The 21,305-nt window shown below is 36.8% G+C and overlaps 1 protein-coding gene across 1 annotated transcript in view; it reads right to left on the bottom strand.

Moving 5' to 3' along the window:
* Positions 1 to 19,480, bottom strand: part of LOC128998370 (prestin-like) — a 30,325-nt gene extending 10,845 nt beyond the window's left edge. Inside the window, exons 1-8 of the mRNA XM_054424479.1 lie at positions 19,323 to 19,480; positions 15,543 to 15,653; positions 13,255 to 13,430; positions 8,898 to 9,062; positions 7,202 to 7,306; positions 4,067 to 4,200; positions 2,401 to 2,563; positions 866 to 1,042 (exon numbers count right to left, since the gene is read on the bottom strand). Coding sequence (XP_054280454.1) covers positions 866 to 1,042; positions 2,401 to 2,563; positions 4,067 to 4,200; positions 7,202 to 7,306; positions 8,898 to 9,062; positions 13,255 to 13,430; positions 15,543 to 15,653; positions 19,323 to 19,467 — 1,176 coding nt within the window. The 5' untranslated portion in view covers positions 19,468 to 19,480. The remainder of the gene's footprint in view (positions 1 to 865; positions 1,043 to 2,400; positions 2,564 to 4,066; positions 4,201 to 7,201; positions 7,307 to 8,897; positions 9,063 to 13,254; positions 13,431 to 15,542; positions 15,654 to 19,322) is intronic.
* Between the last annotated feature and the right edge of the window lie 1,825 nt (positions 19,481 to 21,305).

Genomic DNA, 21,305 nt, shown 5'->3' with positions numbered 1-21,305 from the left:
GACCAAAGGATAGAACCATAAAGGCTAGGATAACAACACTGTAAGCGAGGAAGGTTAGAAATAACTTGGAGGTCTGTGGAATAGGAGATTTCAGAAGAATGAAATGGGAGAAAAACATAACTGGTTTAGAATAAAATTAATAAGATAGTGTTCTTGCTTTTGCAGGCTGAATTCCTCCAAAAGACGCTAAGTACCACAGCTACAGCAATTTCAACATTCACTGTAATGTATGGGGTGTCAAGAGCCAAATATTTCAAATGAAAGTTTCAGCTATACTAGATATATTAAAACCATAAGGACCTGCAAAATGCTAAATCGCTCTTGAATTTTTCTTATAACTTTTTACTACATCCTAATTTTGTTCATAGAAATAACAAAACTCAAATGAATGATTATTTTGTCCCCAAGGGGAAAGAGTTTTTTTTTTTTAAACTCTTTCTCTACATTTCATTAAGTCCCCCAGGCTTCCAAATATTCTCTGTGTTTTATGTGTGTTCTATATGGCCTATACCTTTACTTATTCAAGAATTCAATTAGCTAGCTGCTACCCCTTTATTATGCAATAATTCAAAATCCTGGCCTTAAACCTTTCCTTGAACAAAACACAGTGGATAGGTATAGTGTTCACATACTAATGACAAGGTTGTCGAATTCATCCTGATAATGCCAGTGGATCTTTGATGGTTTGGATTAAACCCAGTTGTTCACAATCATTTGGCTGTTAATAAATGGTCCTGGATAAATAACTACTTTATCTTTGTTAGTGATCAAAATATCATCTCATCTATTATCACTCATCCTTCAGTCATATTTTCCTTAAACTCCCATTCTAGTATGTAGATATTTAAAGATGATACTTACTCACCCTCGGCAAAGGCTCAAATACTGGACCAAAGGACAGAAGCACAACAGCAAGGATAGTAGCACTGATGATGCTTGCTAGTTGTGTGCGACCTCCCACAGTGTGTTGGATCATACTGCGAGACAAAGACGCTGCGAAAGGCATACAAGAGAGAAAAGAGCCCAACAGATTACCTGTGCCCTGCAACAAGCAAGTCAGGTGGTTGGAATGGCAGTTGTGTGCGAACTCCCACAGTGTGTTAGATCATACTGCAAGACTTTCTGGTAAATTACATATAAATAAATGTAAACCTTTTTCCACTAGTAACAAGATATACTATTTTCTTCGGTTTAACTGAATGTTATATGATTTGCAGAATCCCAAGGGCACAAGTTGATTCTATGATAGGTATATTTTTCAAAACCCTTTGCTTTCATAATATTAAGTTTAATAAGCTGTGAGGCAGTGGAGGATCCGGGGGGTGAAGAATTCTCCCTTGAAGAACTTCTTCTTAGTTGAAAATTTGCTTGTGATTGCGGCAATATCAAGAACATATGTCTCGACATTACGGGCACACCATCCTTGTCACCCGTGAAGGCGGTAAAATCCAGAACATCTCCCGACATCACGGGGACGTCATCATCGTCAAATGCGTTTGTGACCAAATCGTGTGAAAATCTACTGAAAACATTGTTATCATCAACCTACCAACGTTGAAAAATCAACATCATCTCTCGCTATCGCGGGGACATCGTTATCGCTACTAACGGTGGTGGAAAATGATTAATTTTAGAAACAAATTTTAAAAAGTTTGTTTAAAAAAGTTATCATTGTACAAAATGCTGCGGCCATAGGCTGTGGCCTAGTGGTAAGACAGACACTGATAGTACTTGTATCTCATGATTGCAACAAAATCCTGAAGATATCTGTAAGTGCTTAGACATGATGGCAGAATATTGAACATCGCTGAACACCAAGCCTCGTTCTTGTCACCCAATCGTGGCTAAATTATTGCATAGCAACCAATTAACAAACAAAAAATAATAATTAAAAAAAACTTGACTCCCAACCTTAAAACAGGTTTAAATTTGAACCCTCAAGAAGTGTAATGTCAAAAACCTACACAATAAGTGAAAATATAAGTGCACCTCTCCCTCAACAAATACATGGATCCGCCTGTGAGGAGTTTTGGGAAAATTTAATAAATAACTACATGAGATATTAACATAAAGCGAGAGATTAGTTAACACAAATGAGGAGGGGGATTGAAAGTCCCACTGTATAGTGACAAAAAAGATGAAAAATTATTATTTATGGATGAACTAGACAAATTCTAACGAAACTTAGCAAATATCTTCAGCCCAGCTCTATAATGAAATACTTAGGAAATTCAGAAGCAGGGAAAAGAGAGAAAACTTTGCAGAGGTCCATGGGAAAGGTGATTTTAGAAGCGAGGAGCTGAAATTGGGGGCAATTAAGCACCAGATTTAAAATCAAGCGCAGTAGATAGATTAGGTTTACGTTAATGTTCTACATGGGTATTAAGTCTTAGTAATTACCTGGGCTAGAAGCTCCTGGTTAGCATTCACTTCGTAATTCATTTTTTGTGCAAAAATTAGCGCCATAGACATTGTAATTATATAAGCAATGAGTGCAATCACAAAGCTGTCCAGAGCCACTGTAGGGAGTAGCTGGAAGTTCGGGGCATGGAACTCTGGGAGTCTGCAAAGCAAAATAATAATGCATATTCATTGGTATATTTTCTTTTGTTAAAAACAGTAAGGCAATATAATATATGATATAATTATATGTTTTAAATTTTACAAGTTTTAAAAACCCTTATGAAAACAACTCAAAAAACTGGTAAAACTTTTTCAAATTTAAGTAGCAGAGCTACTGAATCTACTATAAGAAGCTTCTTGTGTTATAATGCATTGTCCTACTGATGGATATTGATTTATTAACATGATTTATTTTGCTATCTCCTTAGATGTTGCTAAGCTACATGTTTTGTGGTGACTGCCATATCTTCAGGTTTATCCTCTTCTTTTTCCTCATAGTTAAAATTGAATATAAAAACACTTTGATATAGAAATTTTACCCAAAGACTGGTGCCCACACACGCTTAGTCGGGTCAGACTCTGGCAAGAACTGTAATGCTGAGTAGGTTACCGCCAGCCTGACCAAACACCGCGATGCTGATTTAATCTTTGTGTTGAATGTATCTGTGCCAAGGTGTGACTTTTTAATTCAATTTCAAATATGAGAAATTGTAGAAGAAGATAAACCGAAAAATGTTGCAGTCAGCCAAGAAACTCGTAGTTTAGTAAGACATCTAAGGATATTGCAAGGTAACAAAATACTTTATATTCCTATGTTACTCTCCAACTCCACACTGATGACAATACATTACTGAAAGCTTGTCAGACTACACAAATAGCTTTTTATCACAATACAAAGAATCTAAAGGTAATATTTTACTTTTAAAAGGATTCTCTTGTAAAACATTTAGATCACTGTGTCATTTAAATCGAAAATTGAGGTGAGTCGGTGACTCAGTCAATACTGTGGGCGAGAGTTAAGTAGTCCTCTGAGCCAGAGTGATATGCAACAATGTTTGTATGTTGCCGCACGGTATTTGCAGGTGCTCTTTTGGTTTTAACACAGTGAATGTGAGCCCTGACTGCCGTGTGGAACATGAGTAACTGGTCCGGAGTGCCTTGCCATCGAGTAGCAAGCGCCTGCATGTTTAGAATAGGCCAGGGCTCAGAGGACTTCTTAACTCTCGCCTACAGTAGTGTGACAAACTGTGGAGCCGAGGCAGCAATATGTTTTGGGTTCACGTCAAAGTGGTGCCACTCAAAATTTACGTACAAAAATTGTTTGTACCTGCTCACCCCTTGCTTTTTGTACTGTCTACGCCAGTGGCATTTTAAAAGAAGCCATCACAAGCCCTTCTAAGGGAAAGCAGCCAATGTCTTTAAATTATACAACTAAAATTTGCTCGATAAGTCCAACACATGGGTGTTTAAGGCCCATGCGGGGTTTGGAAAATGCAAGGGCAAAGAGGCTGATAACCCTTTTTTTAGTAAATCTTAGTTATCAAATTTTTTAGTAAAATGTTTAGTTTCACAATATTTCCAAGTTATGTAAATTGTTTTATATAGGAATATTATTATTTACTAGCTTAACTTCACAATAACTAATCGTATGGATGTTAATCACCCGACAGAGATGTGGCCGACTGTAGTTAGGTTGTATTTAATGTGCAAGTCCCAACATGTTGAGGCAATTGTTCCAATCATGACAGCAATCAGCTCTACAGGGACTGGGAACACGGACCTCTTACTGACCCAGGGCTACCAACACAACAAAACATGTAACTCAAGTATATAGATTCAAGAGAAGCAGAAAGTGAATAAGTCAATGAGTTAACTATATTGGATAGTTTATGTAAGAGGAGACAAGGGTTATTCATAAATGAGGTCTTCATAAATGATGAGAGCTCCAGACGTGACCAAGTGAGCTAGTTAAAATCTGACACCACCACCATGTTATTTACTTACCCTTACTAGTATTCACATCAAACAAAAATTCTAAGATTCATACTTGGTGGGACCTCCCATGAAAAGACCAATTGTGGGTATGTCGCTAAGCCATGAGACTGGAGATAGTAAATGTTTTTATTTACATCTGATTTGTACAGTAAGACAGATGATTTGTTTTTGTGATTGTCAAATTATTAATTGTTTGAATGAAAACTATCAAACTGGAAGAAATAAGTGTATTTTATTCTTTTATCTAAAACTAGATTTACTCCACAAAACTAATATAATTCATGACTGATATTTACTTCTTATCAAGAAACCCGAAACTGAACTACTGTACCGATCTTTATTCAACTAAATTATATAGACGCCTCCACGCTTAAACTCTTAACTGATCCAGAAAACTCATTCCTTACTATTTTCGCCTCAGTGTGAGTGAGAAACAGCTAGAATAATAGCAAGGGAAGTAAAGAACACGATGCTGATGAACTAGCTTGCTTATCCATGTCTGGAGTTTGTTGAAGACCTTGTGTTATATATTTTTTCTACTTGCATTCATCAATAACCATATGTTATTTGAATTAATTATTTTTTCCTGATTTTTTACTTTTGTGATTATGAAAACATTGTTCAAACTACAATATTCAGTTTCCAACGCTGATATAATTATTCAAATACTAATTATTAGTTATTAATTAATACAAGTATTTTAGAATGGGGAAAAGGTATAAAACGGCAAGATGGACCAGGAATAATCTTAAATATTTCTACAAACACTTGCAACGGCTCCTCAAGTCATGTTTGATTCACAATCATCGAAGAACTTAACATTGATTTAAAATTTTGACCAGTTTGACAGTACACAAGAAACCCTTTCTCATTACAAAGAGATATTTGAAAACTACTTAAAGTTGAATAATGTTTTCACAGACTAAGATCTCTGTGCCCAGACCTTTAATAGTCCAGGTTCTTCTGGCTCCTACTTGTTGTTTACCTTATAGTTGCCAAAGAACTGAGATGAAGTATGAAGAGCTTACTACATTAATGCCAAATCACTTTTCCGCTCAAAATGAAATTGTCGAACAACATATATTCTTTTCTCGGATACAAAGCGCTGATGAGTCAATTTCTAGTTATGTCACATCTCTCAAAAAGCAAATTTCTGCTTGCAATGTGGCCTGTTCTACTTGTAATGCTTCTGTTTCTGACCCATTCCTCAGGGCACAATTCGTAAGAGGAATTGGGGATTCTTCCATCAGGGAGGATCTTCTTCAACAGAAGGATCTAACATTTGACTCTGCTGTAACACAAGCTTTAGCAATTGAAGCTTCAAAACTGAATTCCAATGCCATAGACGACAATCACACGTCACATCAATGCAGACTGCACAGGTCTCGAGTCCGCTGTAATGCCTGTAACAAAAAGGGCCACATTTCGAAGGTATGTATCAAGTCCCTACTATCCAAACAAAGGGGTTCAAAATCAATTAAATGATGATGACAATTTCCAGTCCGTAGAGTCAAACGATGATACTATTTACGGCGTAGGTCAAATTGGAAACATTTATGACATACACTTGTCAGACACTGATAAGTTTATAGCTAAAGTTCTTATAAATGACCGACCCCAAAAGTTCGAGGTTGATTCAGGTTGCGCCCACACTCTACTTCCTAGAGGAGACTTAAATCGTCTTAACATTTCAATGGACAAACTAACACCTACATCTGTCAAATTTCGCTCATACACAGGGGAGCTACTCTCTCTGTTTGGTATTACTTCAGTAAGAGTGAAAAGCAAAGGGACATAAACTATCGAAGAGCTATTTGTTGTTCCTGATGAATGCAGTCCTCTCTTGGGTAGAACATGGGTACGACAATTGCAGATTAACTTCAATAATATCGATGAAACACCTCACAGTGACAATAGTAACTATATAAAAAACACCAAACTTTTGTACTTAAACCAAAAGTTGAGGACGAAGTTGGACATTTTTAAACCAAGAGTCAATTCAACTGTTCAAAAGGTTAACAATCCAGTGACTCGTTCTTTCAAAGACTGAGATAAGTTTCTAGTGCGCAGGGGAGAAGTTTGGAAATCTGGCAAAGCTGTATGTGACCGGCTCGGTGTTAAAGAAACACACCAATCAGCAACTGAGGCGACCCGAAGTACCATGAGAAACCGACAGAAATAAATGACCTATTGACTTATTGACTCCACAAAGAAGGAATCAGAAAAGGATCGAAGTCATTCAAAGAAGAACCATGTGTCATAAAATACAAGCTTGGAAAAGTCTTCCAAGAAAAAGAAAGTTTGATTTAATAAAAACATAGAAAATGCAGACTTTACATTTTTTCCACCAGTCATCAATCAGACACAAGTACATATCAATCAGACACAAGTACATTGTATCTACTCGACCAACACCTTCACGACGACATACATCAAGACAGATCAAACGACCAAAACTATACACCCCATGAACACTTCCTCAGTGGGGAAGAATCTGTTATATATTTTTCTATTTGCATAACCATATGTTATTTTAATTAATAATTTTTCCTGATGTTTTACTTTTGTGATTGTGAAAACATTGTTCAAAATACAAGACTCATTTACAACACTATGCTGAAATAATTATTCAAATACTAATTATCAATTATTAATATAAGTATTTTATACCTTGTTGACCACGACCAACGATCTCAAATTTCATATAGGTAATTTATGGAAAAGCTAAAAACAAAAAAGTTATTAAATTGTGGTAAAAAGATATTTATAAATCCTTTTACAAGTTTAATTCACAATAACTCACCTTAATAACTTTATTGTCAAATATTAAGAATGAAACTGTGAACAAAGATATCAAAGCAGCTGCCACATTGATTGTTGATAAGTTGTTAAATATTCCAATGTAAGTCTGAAAAGCATAAAACAGATAAATGTAGCTTATATCATACAACGTGTATATCAATACCAACCAATAAGATATAAAAAATATCATCTTTAAGGTAACAATTCAATGGTGACTCATTGATGAAACTGGGTTCATAGCATATACTCTGTATTAGAACTTTACATAGTTCTTTATTCAAACAGTTACACAAACACTTTTTGTTCAAACAGTTATCAGCTTTGCTGTTATTTTTATTGCGTTATTTAATCTAAAAAGCAGTTAATAGTATGGGTAAGTAGCTAATTTAACACATTTTTAAGTAGGGAAGGAGGAAAGTAGCTATTTTATCATAGCTCTCATAGTAAGTAAGACCTTGATCCTTGGCCATTCCATTTTCGTTTTAATCCCTCAGAAGCCAAAACCACAGTTTTTCATGTTGTTATTCTTTCTGTAGCAAAACTAAGTAGACTTATTGATTCCGTGTTATTTAGGCTAAACTGGGCGTGAATCTATATATAAGTCTTTTTTACTATAAACGTGTTTCAATTTCGTTAGTATCACATAATTTTAAAACATTCTTTTTTTAATGTTTTCATTCAAATAATTTAATATAATCAATTGACAAATTAAAACTCCAAAGCTTAATGAAATATTTGTGTTTACATATACTGTGAAATCACAACAAAGTGCTACGATTAGTTTACTTTGTTGTAATGTGTATGTAAGAAACTATATTGATAATTTTTTGTAGTATATACTACTTGTAGTAAACTATGGCATTTGAAAAAAAATAGCCTTAATAACCTTAGCGTTAATGTCTGTAGATTAATAACTGAGAGTTGTACAAAATATCAAAGATTTAAGCTATTTTACTATGATTTACATTCATGTTCCCCTATCATTGCCATTTTGACCTGAACCCGCCCCTATGAGACCCTATGTTTACCTAATTTTTACAAACTAAAAAAATTATGAAAAAAAACAATTTATGTTACAAAATGTTTATGATGAATAATTCAAATTTATTTTAAAATAATAACATTGTAAAATCCACAATTTTGTGCATACATTTTTAAAATTTCGTAAGTAGGCAACCCACGAAACCCCTTTTTATAGGGGTTATTCCTTACCCTTCAGGACCCTCAAACCCCCCCCCCCTCCCCCTAAAGAACAGTTTGATGCCAGAAGGTAAACCTAATGAGAGGCCATCCTATGGATGCTATTTGTTGTCTGGTAATGTACGTACACTTTCCCTCCAACATACTCCATAAAACCCTAAATTTGGCCGCTTAAACCCAGTAAAGGTAAAGAAATGGTAGAGGATCAAAATATAATGAAAAGAGATCATTAAAAAAGCTTTACTTACATATGAAATGAAATGAAACATGTACAAATCAATGTTTGATTGAGGTTTTTAATTTTACTGGAGGCATATATATCCTATGTTACAGGAAACATTTATCCATGTATTGTAGGTAACAGATAGTTAGTCCATAATAGCAATTCCAAGAATACAGTTTTCTAATAAATCCTATCTCATAGTCCAAGGTCCCTTAGACAGTCATAAAAAACGTAATCATCCCATTTAAGTAATTTATGAAATGAAAATACTTGCATATATGATTTGGAAGTTTCCATTGTATTTAGGGATTTTCATCCCAAGAAGATCCTTAATCTGGGAAGTGAAGACATGGATGGCTGCCCCAGCAGTGAACCCATTCACCAGGGTGTCTGATAGAAGGGAACACATTACTCCCATCCTGAACAGGTACATCGCTAACTGGAACACACAATTATGGTAAAAAAAAACCTGCTGAGTGGTTAGGTGTTTTTACCATAGGTTCGGTAATGGCTTAAGTAAATTGCTGGATAGTTTTGAATACCAACAATTTTAACTTATTTTTGGTTTTATATATTTTTCTGGTTTGCCTTTTTTAATTTTTCTGGTATACACATTTGCTGTTTTCAACTATTGTGCTTCAATTGGCAATGACCAGTTTGTGTACTAATCTTGTTATGTTCTAGGTTCCTTCCTCTTCCTATCTGAAGACAGGATGATTCTAAATCCGGAAACGTTGTAAAACTTCTGTTTTTACTCATCAGTCATGAAAATTGTTTGCAATCATCCCTATAACAAGAATAAAAGAGGGTCTTAATACTCACCAACATTTTATACTATTTTTCACGTATGGGTTATGTATTTTGCATGAACCCAGATGGGGCTCACATCCACTAAACTCCTTACGAGATCGTGGGAACCCTTATCATCATTAATGTATAACTTTTTTGTAAGGGAGAGGAGGTAAAAATGGTTTTAAACAAAAAGATGGCCAGCCTGTAGTGTGAGGCTCCTAAGCTTATCAGACAACTCACTAAAAAACCCCTCTACTCTATTGGACACAGACCTGGGATTGTTTGTCACATAACTTTGTAAAAATTTGAACTTAATCCAATAAGTGAGAGGGAGGTGGAAGGAATCATAAATTCGTAAAAAACCAAGTATTCTTGTGGCCATGACGAAATACCAATCACAGTGATTAATGGTGTTAAAAATAACATTAATAAAATTCTGTGCCATTTGATAAATTCTTCATTTGTATCAGGAATATTCCCAGAAAAATTAAAGCAAGCAAAATTAATTCCATTACATAAAAAGAACGACACATCAAATGTATCAAATTATCGACCGTTATCTATACTTCAGTCCTTTTCCAAAATATATGAAAAAGCTGTATATCTACAATTTTATGAATATTTGGAGAGTTTTAAAATGATGGATGAAAATCAACATGGCTTCCGAAGGTGGAGATCTGTTGTCAGTGCAGCTGTATCTTTTGTTGAAACCGTGATCAACTCAGTGTGCAACAGGTATATTCATGGACCTTTCAAAAGCTTTTGATAGTGTCAAACACTCTAAACTTCTAGAAAAGCTTAAAGTTCTGGGAGTATCAAGAAGATCTCTTGATTGGTTCACTTCATATTTAACAAATAGGTCTCAATATGTAGAATTATCTCATCTAACGGATAAAAATAAAGTAATTAAATCATACTCAGCTTATAGACCAGTCAAATTTGGGGTGCCTCAAGGTTCTATTCTTGGGCCTTTGCTCTTTTTGTGTTACTTGAGGGGCATGGAAAATGTGATAATTCATAAACAAAATTCAAAATTATGTCTCTACGCTGATGACTCAAATTTTATTTTATCAGCTGACTCATTGGAGGAGATACACATTTTTTCTTCTAATGAACTTAATAACATTGGAGACTACTTACATGATCATAACCTTATTTTAAATTCTGAAAACACTAAGTTCATAACGTTTAAAACACAACAAAACTGAAAATCTTCAGATCCAACACTAGAATATAAATCACAAAACATCAATAGGGAAAGTAGTAAAAATTTTCTAGGTTTAACAATAGATGAGCACCTAAATTGGGATGAGCGCATGTTAAAAATATCCTGCTAAAAATTAATTCTGGAGTTTATGCTCTATCAAAAATGTCTTTTTATTGCAATATAAACATTTTAAAGAATATATATTTTGCTCATGTACATTCCCATATCCAATTCGGCATAGCATTATACGGTTCAACAAAACAAAGAAATATGGACTCTATTTTAAAACAGCAAAAAAAGCTATCAGGATAATGCTCAAGCTAAAGGGGGATGATTCAGCCAAACAACACTTTACACATCTAAAAATGTTTACAGTTTATGGACAATATATATATGAAGTCATTCTTATTGCTAGAAAACAAAGAGTTGAGTGAAAAACCGATGACAAGCCACAGCTATGACCTTAGGAAAAAAAGTGGGGTTGTTGAACCTCATAAGCTCAAGTTTTATGAAAAAAAACCGTCCAATGCAGACCATAGATTTTTAAAATTTATCCTCTAAAACATAAAAAAAGAAACAGATTTTAATAAGTTTAAAAAATTACTCAAATATTATATATTAAATTTAGCTATTTATTCTATGGAAGAGTTCTCCACCTCCCTGGCATAGGTAGCATTAAGTTATTTTAATTACCGGTATGTATTTCATTCTTAACTAGCTAAAGACTTGTTGTTATTATTTTACTTGGTTTTACTAACATCATTGTAATTGTATTTCTTTTTATTGACGTTATTCATTGTACCACCTTTGTACAAAAAATATGAATAAAGAATATGAATATGAACTTCAGGTCAGGTCAACATGTGACCTAAGCCCTCAGGGCTCGTGCTTTTTCTGGCATTCAATTTCCTTATGACCTAGACTGCATCCTGGTCAAAGTCGAGCTTCTTGGCTCGGAGAATACCCTGGACAAAACATGACACATGTCCTTACACTCCGTCATCATTGGGATGACTGTGTCTACTGACAACTGTCCTACATGTTGTTGAGCCTCCAGGCGTGGCTCTTTCCAACGCTGGCAGTGCAGGAAAGTGTGCTCCGCGTCGTTAGGAGTGCCCGAGCAGTAGATGCAATCGGGTGACATGGCTTTGCCCATCCTCATCCTGAACAGATGACAGGAAAAAAACGGTGACCCGTCAAAAACCGGGTAAAGTAATAATCCATCTCACCGTACCACTGGTCAACTTGACTTGCTGAATCAATCTCCTGGTCCAATGTCCCTGTGTCACGTGTGTAAAAAAACAAAAGCGGATATCTGGTTAACAAAACGTTTTTTATGAACAATTTTATTCTTTAGTTTTCTCTTTCTAGCTGGTGTATGGTAAACCCATAGAACAATTTCCCGGTGTTTGGGGGTGTTTCTATTTACTTACGGGACATCCTGTATGTATGATGTTTTCAATTGTATATACCTATTTATTACATACACCTGACAGTGATATTGTAACTGTATGCATACAAGCCTCCAAAAGCCATCATGATTATACGAGAAACTTATTTTTTTTGCTGCCAAAGACCAGAAATGATTGTCAAGAGGTCAATTGTGAGAGGAATATAATTCGAAAATTAACATGACAAAAGAGTAAAGCTGCATTTACACACACACACAGTTGGCGGGCAGGTCACTTGCTTCAGGTAACTTAAAATACACTTGAGGCAAGTAACCTGACACATAGCACAGCTCAATCGATAGTACCTGTGACCATTGACAGGCGTAGTCTTACCATTCTTATGTTAAATTTGTTGACAGTTTTATACTAAAAATGAATATACAAGTTAAGGGTGCGCTTTACCTCAGCTCGGAAATCTCAGCTCGGGCTTCAGTAGCTATGGAACCATTGGACAGCGCTGCGAGAAGCGCTTGCAGACGTTTCCAAGATTACTGTTAACTGCACTCTAAACGGCTTATAGTAGTACAAAGACCAATCTATAGTTCTGCGTTTTTCAAATGTTTAAAAACCGTTTTTTTTTTTTAAGTTAAGGCTAGTTGAGAAGACCCTTTTTTCTTTTACTACAACTCAAGTTTATAAGGTTTGTATTTAAAATAATTGATATATAGAAACGCAGAACTATAGAAAATTTCATCCTCTTTAATATGAGACCTTAGCTTTGATTCTACCTCCAATGTAGCAGGTGAAAACAGAAATCTTGCAAACCTTTGCATTCGGTTGCGTGTCAGGGGTAAAGCGCGCCCTTAAATCTTGCCACCAACAGAGGGTGGCCAATTACTGATTTATGTTGAATATGTAGACTTTTTTTATCCAGGCCGGCAGTTAGCATATGACTAGATATGGGCCCGAGAGATAATTGCACTCCCTCCCCCTTCCTTGGGGGGAAATCGTTTTCTTCCATGCGCCCCCAACTAACCTCGTGTGCTCCTGGGCCCAAGCCCACCGGACCCATTTACTAAAGCAGCCTTGATTTAATTAACCCAAACTGAAAGGACGCTTATTGAAAGATATAGTGTCTGTTTCACATTAACCATCATAAATAATAGTAACAAACACTAAGGGAGTAAAAATAACTTTCACTGTAGCACACACTGTGAGTGGTTATCAATGGTAGTACTCACTTGATACATGGCAACCATGAATGTGACGGCAGTTGCCACCTCCATGGGGGCATACTGGGGCAACTCCGTGACCGTAGGACTGGTGGAGTTAGCAGCAACTAGAGACAACGCACCTCCAGCATACGAGTGTTGAGACACTACCTTGCCAGTCATCAGACATATCACCGCAAACGAGCCTACATCACACATACACTATTTAGAATTAAAACTGAATTTTCAATTGTTCATCTTTTGAAATTATAGAGTTTGCAGATTCAACAAGGAATAAATAAAAAAAAATTCTTAAATTACGAACCAATTGAATTACGTTTTGATAGTCTGTATACTACTCACTCAAACAAAGTTGCAGTGGTGTCAAAGATGTTGAATTATCACCCCTACAAAATTGTATGCAATTGAACCTCTTTTTAAGCTTTTACTAAGAAAAACCAAATCGACATTTGCTGCAACGTACAGACTTACTTTGTTAATTAGCATGATGTTGGAAAGTAATCATATTAAACTAGTATGTATACATTTCCATCCAAAGATTGAGTTCCTAGACCATTGAATATGGGTTCTGTAAAATACTACTCAGAAGTCGGAGCTCGCCTTGATGTAAAATCAGCAGTTTGTTTCATAGTCTGTATTGTTGATATATGTTGTCATTGCATGCGATTCTTCACTAATTTTAGGGTAAATTTACCAGTGTGCACTTTATTTGAAGTGAATCGTTTAGCTTCTACTGTTGGGAAGGGTTTAGGTTGTTGATACGACAGGCAGTAGAATAACCTATAAACAAAGAGAATGTATCTCTACCTACTCAAATGTTACCCAGCAATAGACATATCTGGAAATTGTCTTCAGCTCATCCATGACATAAAAAAATGATAACAACACACACACCTAGATCCTTAAAAATACATAAGGAAACATATGTTGATATATTTGTAGAAGGGTATATTTATTATTTTTTATTAATTATTTTGTTATTTAGGCCTATTTGTTAATTATTTTTTATACATCTAAATTATATGTATTATGAGTCTTGACGTGAATGTCCCATATAGACAATTCTATATGGAAACATATTTAATAACCTAATTTAGCCCAAGGTGCCTCACCACTCCTATATTTTATGTATTGTCATTTTAACATTCCAACTGTAGACTATGGATACAGATTCTCTTAACTAACTGTTGAAATGTATTGGCTTGGAACAATAATTGCAAAACAGGACAGATCTAAGGTCGCCGGATAGGATTCAGCAAATAGGTAGTTCACGTTCACCATACTAAACACAGACCTGATTATGTAGACGAGGTTCCTGAAAAGACCTGGAGACCAGCACTCAACACAGGTATGTGTGTTTACAGTATCTCATGATCTGCAGGCTGTTCATATTTAGCATAAAACCCTTATGCATTTTTTGTGCACGTAATGTAAATCCATTAACGTGTTATACATTTATTTTCAAATATTGATAAATGAATGTTTTAAGTCTTTTCAGATGTTATGCTTTTTGAGTAGGTATTAATAAATATCACATATAGTATCTGAGTAAATTATGCAACTTTTACTATATTCTATATTATAATTAAATAATATACAGCTAAACAGCATTTTTTTAAACCAATAATTTATCACTGCATACTACTTTATTATGAATAATTCCATTGAGTATTTCCATATTGTAAAATATGACATTAAGATTTTTAAGCGGATTGCAACATCGTATTCAGCGTAAAATCTAGTTTGAAATGATGGGTCACAACACAACCCTACCTTTACATTTGAAAAAAACTTTGTATATGGCGGATCCAAGATGGCGGCAAAAAATGTATACCCAGTCAAAATGAGTTAGGCCTCCTTACTAATGATCTGGCCTGCTCCGGATTTGATATCTTAGAAATGTAGAAAAAAGTAGGGTGGGGGACTAATTTAAAACTCACCCTGTATATATCTTAATAAAAAGTAATTAATTGACTCAGAACTCAATAATAGTGTACTAGACTTTCTTTACCACAGACATCAAGCTCAGTTAATAAAGGCATCGTGTCTAAACAAGCCAGACTATTTACCACTCATTAGTACCCAGATAGGTGTACAAAAAGTGCCATAAAATACCCCATGTATAACTAAGATGTATCTGAAAGACAAATGTAATTTTCACATACCTAAATTAAGAATTTTCATAGGGTTATTTGCTGTAGATTATTACTATGTAAAGCTAAATCAAATACACATGCCACAGTTATAAACTTGATGTTTGCCATATCATAACATAAATATAAGATATCTGTACACACCCATTGCTACATGCCTTGAAGTTCCTAGGAATGCGTAAACCAAAACTGGAAATATAGCCATGTAGATTCCAACAACAGGGGGCACGTTCCCAAGAAGTGCATAAGCCATACCTATAACAATTCATGTTTTAACATAAAAGTATACATAGTATTGTCAGAGCCAAATTCATATTTTTTTCAAAAACCTGACAGTGTAGTTCAGCTGCAGAAGCAAATGGTGTGTTTCATTTATATATACTACTACAGTACGCACAATACGAGTAACGTTTGCGCACAATGATTTCAAACACGGCTCCAACGACTTCCTCTAAATTGTTAGAAATATCTTGGTTTGAGTCTAAAAAACAATATCCTTTCTAGCCTATGTTCTGTGTAAATTTGTTTTTCGTTAAAAACTTTTAATTTAAAGTTAGTGTTTTTACATTGGTCTTATAGATATCCAAGTATCCGAGACAGCTTTACGAAAATATAAATAAATTGTATTCAACCGCAAAAATTATACACTAATGTTGGACTAAAAGTCTTCAGGAAACGAAAGTCTTTGTAGTTTTCGACGATGCGCCGCTGGAATGTGCCCGTTGTTTGACGATCCCACCTGCGGATTATAAAATAGAAACGGTATAAATCTTAAACAAACAAATAAACCGAAAATAAACACGTTTGTATTATATTTTACATGCAACTGTTAAAATACGTCCAAAACAGATGTATAGATTATTAGTATTAGATTTAATCAAGTGACGTCATTCTTTTAGGTTTTTGATCCATACCGTTTCTGTTATAATAACCATGTTGCGACGCGGAGTCCCGCGATTCCCATGACAAAAGACCCCGACCTGAACGAGGAAAAATAAGTCGGTCGTCCGTGCGAGCGAATCCGTCGCCCCAAAAAGTTTCAAACTCGTGGATTTGCATGAGCCGACACGACACGAGTTGCATAATTGCATCTAGAGCTAAAAAGAATTAAAAACTGTTAATGATACTGAACAATCAAATTTTTCCTGTAGTAAAACAAATAGCCTATTTGATTTATTTTAACTGGTGTTCAATGACTTAAGTGGTATTCTGTTTTGGGAAATCTTCTGACCTAACAATGGTTAGGTATTTACTGTATTTTTGAATATTAAACTTTCATTGGAAATCTGTTTAAATTCCGCATAATTTTGCTTGCATAAACCATTAAAACCCAGTTAGCTAGCAGCTGACGTCAATTGATGTCAACTGATGCAACTGTCATCAGCTGATGTCAACTGATGCAACTGTCATCAGCTGATGTCAACTAATGCAACTGATGCAACTGTCATCAGCTGATGTCAACTGATGCAACTGTCATCAGCTGATGTCAACTGATGCAACTGTCATCAGCTGATGTCAACTGATACAACTGTCATCAGCTGATGTCAACTGATGCAACTGTCATCAGCTGATGTCAACTGATGCAACTGTCATCAGTTGATGTCAACTGATGCAACTGTCATCAGTTGATGTCAACTGATGCAACTGTCATCAGTTGATGTCAACTGATGCAACTGTCATCAGCTGATGTCAACTGATGCAATTGTCATCAGCTGATGTCAACTGATACAACTGTCATCAGCTGATGTCAACTGATGCAACTGTCATCAGCTGATGTCAACTGATGCAACTGTCATCAGCTGATGTCAACTGATGCAACTGTCATCAGCTGATGTCAACTGATGCAACTGTCATCAGCTGATGTCAACTGATGCAACTGTCATCAGCTGATGTCAACTGATGCAACTGTCATCAGCTGATGTCAACTGATGCAACTGTCATCAGCTGATGTCAACTGATACAACTGTCATCAGCTGATGTAAACTGATGCAACTGTCATCAGCTGATGTCAACTGATACAACTGTCATCAGCTGATGTCAACTGATGCAACTGTCATCAGCTGATGTAAACTGATGCAGCTGTCATCAGCTGATGTCAACTGATACAACTGTCATCAGCTGATGTCAACTGATACAACTGTTATCAGCTGATGTCAACTGATACAACTGTCATCAGCTGATGTAAACTGATACAACTGTCATCAGCTGATGTAAACTGATACAACTGTCATCAGCTGATGTCAACTGATACAACTGTCATCAGCTGATGTCAACTGATACAACTGTCATCAGCTGATGTAAACTGATACAACTGTCATCAGCTGATGTCAACTGATACAACTGTCATCAGCTGATGTCAACTGATACAACTGTCATCAGCTGATGTAAACTGATACAACTGTCATCAGCTGATGTCAACTGATACAACTGTCATCAGCTGATGTAAACTGATGCAACTGTCATCAGCTGATGTCAACTGATGCAACTGACATGTCAAACGCTGCTCCCATTTCATCCCACAGCTTCCTTGCCAACGAAGTGTTCTTGAAGTTGTCTTTATCATTCCATAATGATAACCGACACTAAACTTCACATATAAAACTTTCAATTTGAGTGTCACTAAGCTTTTTCAAAGCAACAACGTCCTTTTAGCGAATTTCCCTATAGGGAAGTAGCTATTACCGTAGGTGGCACGGCAAGACCTAGACCCGGGACCGATTTACTTTTTCATTTTGATGTCCCCAGAGGCCAAAAACACCATTTGTTCAAATTTATATATATATATATATATATATATATATATATATATATATATATATAGACTTAATTATATATATATATATATACGTCCGTGAACGCGATAACTTGAGTAATTTTTGTCCGATTTTGATGAAATTTGGTTTAAAGGTGTAAAGCGGGATAAACTTGAATGAGTTCGCGAACCAGCACGATCGGATCATGGGAACGGGGCTTTACGGGGGGGTTTTATGGGGTAAAAATTGGTTTTTCTCACTTTTGACCCTCAGAACACAAAATTTCCCGATTTATCTTTAGACCTTTTTAAAGAGCTTAAAAAAACAAATAATTTAGTATATAAAAGTATTTTTGTTCGATTATTAGTAACGGAGAAAATTAAAAAAATTGTTAATTTAAAATTCCCATGTTATTCTTATGGAGAATATTGTCAAATGTTGTAGTTTGCTTGTTTATGGATATATTTTGATCAAACTTGGCAAATTTATTTATTTTCTACTAAGCTATCAATATTTTACTCAAAAACACACTTTATTAGTTCCCTTGTAGCAGCAAACCTAGGTACTCGTTAAACATAATGTTATTAAAATATATTTAACTGAAAATCAATTCAGACAAATGGAAATTCGCTTAGTCGGCAGGTTTGCTGCGGCGGGGGTATTTCTTAATTTTACTGGTGGTCCACGTGATTCCAGCTCCTCAGACATCTTGATCTAGACTGAAAAATGTCTTTATATGCATAAATAATGTTATCATTCATTTATGTTAGGAAAACGGGAATCAGAAGCTACTTGTGTATTTAGAATGCCTTATTGGCAGATTTTATAGGTGTAATTAATTCTTCAAGTGAAAAATATCCCGAGAAAGTGAAATCCCCCTAGCCCGAGCCCCCATCGGCCGCCTTAAGCTGGGTTTTCCTAGACGCGGAAGCGGAGAGCGGAGAGAGGAACGCGGAGAGCGGAATTGAAATTAACATGGCATTCCGCTCCGCTTCTAGGAAAACAGTAACATTAAATTGCCTAGACAAGTGGAATCCGCTCTCCGAGTTCCTCTCTCCGCTCGCCGATTCCGCGCCTAGGAAAATCCGGCTTTAACCACCGTTATGGAAATACGGCCCTGAGTGTTACATAACTAGTACATATTTCTATTGGCAATTAACTATATGCTTACCCTGGGGTATATTCATGACAGCTACAGTGCAACCAGAGATGATGTCTTTGATGAGGTCATGTCCCCAGTTGTATTGCCCTAGCCACGTGATGGCAGGTACTAGTGATACTACACTCTGGCCTGGACGACATGACATACATGGCATATCAGCAGCTCCAACTGTAACAGATATGATGTCTATGATGAGGTCATGTCCCCGGTTGTATTGCCCTAGCCACGTGATGGCAGGTACTAGTGAGACTACCCTCTGGCCTGGACGACATGACATACATGGCATATCAGCAGCTCCAACTGTAACAGATATGATGTCTATGATGAGGTCATGTCCCCGGTTGTATTGCCCTAGCCACGTGATGGCAGGTACTTGTGAGACTACACTCTGGCCTGGACGACATGACATACATGGCATATCAGCAGCTCCAACTGTAACAGATATGATGTCTATGATGAGGTCATGTCCCCAGTTGTATTGCCCTAGCCACGTGATGGCAGGTACTAGTGAGACTACACTCTGGCCTAGACGACATGACATACATGGCATATCAGCAGCTCCAACTGTAACAGATATGATGTCTATGATGAGGTCATGTCCCCGGTTGTATTGCCCTAGCCACGTGATGGCAGGTACTTGTGAGACTACACTCTGGCCTGGACGACATGACATACATGGCATATCAGCAGCTCCAACTGTAACAGATATGATGTCTATGATGAGGTCATGTCCCCAGTTGTATTGCCCTAGCCACGTGATGGCAGGTACTAGTGATACTACACTCTGGCCTGGACGACATGACATACATGGCATATCAGCAGCTCCAACTGTAACAGATATGATGTCTATGATGAGGTCATGTCCCCAGTTGTATTGCCCTAGCCACGTGATGGCAGGTACTAGTGAGACTACACTCTGGCCTGGACGACATGACATACATGGCATATCAGCAGCTCCAACTGTAACAGATATGATGTCTATGATGAGGTCATGTCCCCAGTTGTATTGCCCTAGCCACGTGATGGCAGGTACTAGTGAGACTACACTCTGGCCTGGACGACATGACATACATGGCATATCAGCAGCTCCAACTGTAACAGATATGATGTCTATGATGAGGTCATGTCCCCGGTTGTATTGCCCTAGCCACGTGATGGCAGGTACTTGTGAGACTACACTCTGGCCTGGACGACATGACATACATGGCATATCAGCAGCTCCAACTGTAACAGATATGATGTCTATGATGAGGTCATGTCCCCGGTTGTATTGCCCTAGCCACGTGATGGCAGGTACTAGTGATACTACACTCTGGCCTGGACGACATGACATACATGGCATATCAGCAGCTCCAACTGTAACAGATATGATGTCTATGATGAGGTCATGTCCCCGGTTGTATTGCCCTAGCCACGTGATGGCAGGTACTAGTGATACTTCACTCTGGCCTGGACGACATGACATACATGGCATATCAGCAGCTCCAACTGTAACAGATATGATGTCTATGATGAGGTCATGTCCCCGGTTGTATTGCCCTAGCCACGTGATGGCAGGTACTAGTGATACTACACTCTGGCCTGGACGACATGACATACATGGCATATCAGCAGCTCCAACTGTAACAGATATGATGTCTATGATGAGGTCATGTCCCCAGTTGTATTGCCCTAGCCACGTGATGGCAGGTACTAGTGATACTACACTCTGGCCTGGACGACATGACATACATGGCATATCAGCAGCTCCAACTGTAACAGATATGATGTCTATGATGAGGTCATGTCCCCGGTTGTATTGCCCTAGCCACGTGATGGCAGGTACTAGTGAGACTACACTCTGGCCTGGACGACATGACATACATGGCATATCAGCAGCTCCAACTGTAACAGATATGATGTCTATGATGAGGTCATGTCCCCGGTTGTATTGCCCTAGCCACGTGATGGCAGGTACTAGTGAGACTACACTCTGGCCTGGACGACATGACA

This window comes from Macrosteles quadrilineatus, unplaced genomic scaffold, assembly GCF_028750875.1.
Source record: "Macrosteles quadrilineatus isolate MER2022 unplaced genomic scaffold, UCM_ALF_1.0 Scaffold_7__1_contigs__length_78375512, whole genome shotgun sequence".
NCBI classification, from domain to species: Eukaryota; Metazoa; Arthropoda; class Insecta; order Hemiptera; family Cicadellidae; genus Macrosteles; species Macrosteles quadrilineatus.
This window is presented reverse-complemented; position numbering and strand designations above follow the sequence as displayed.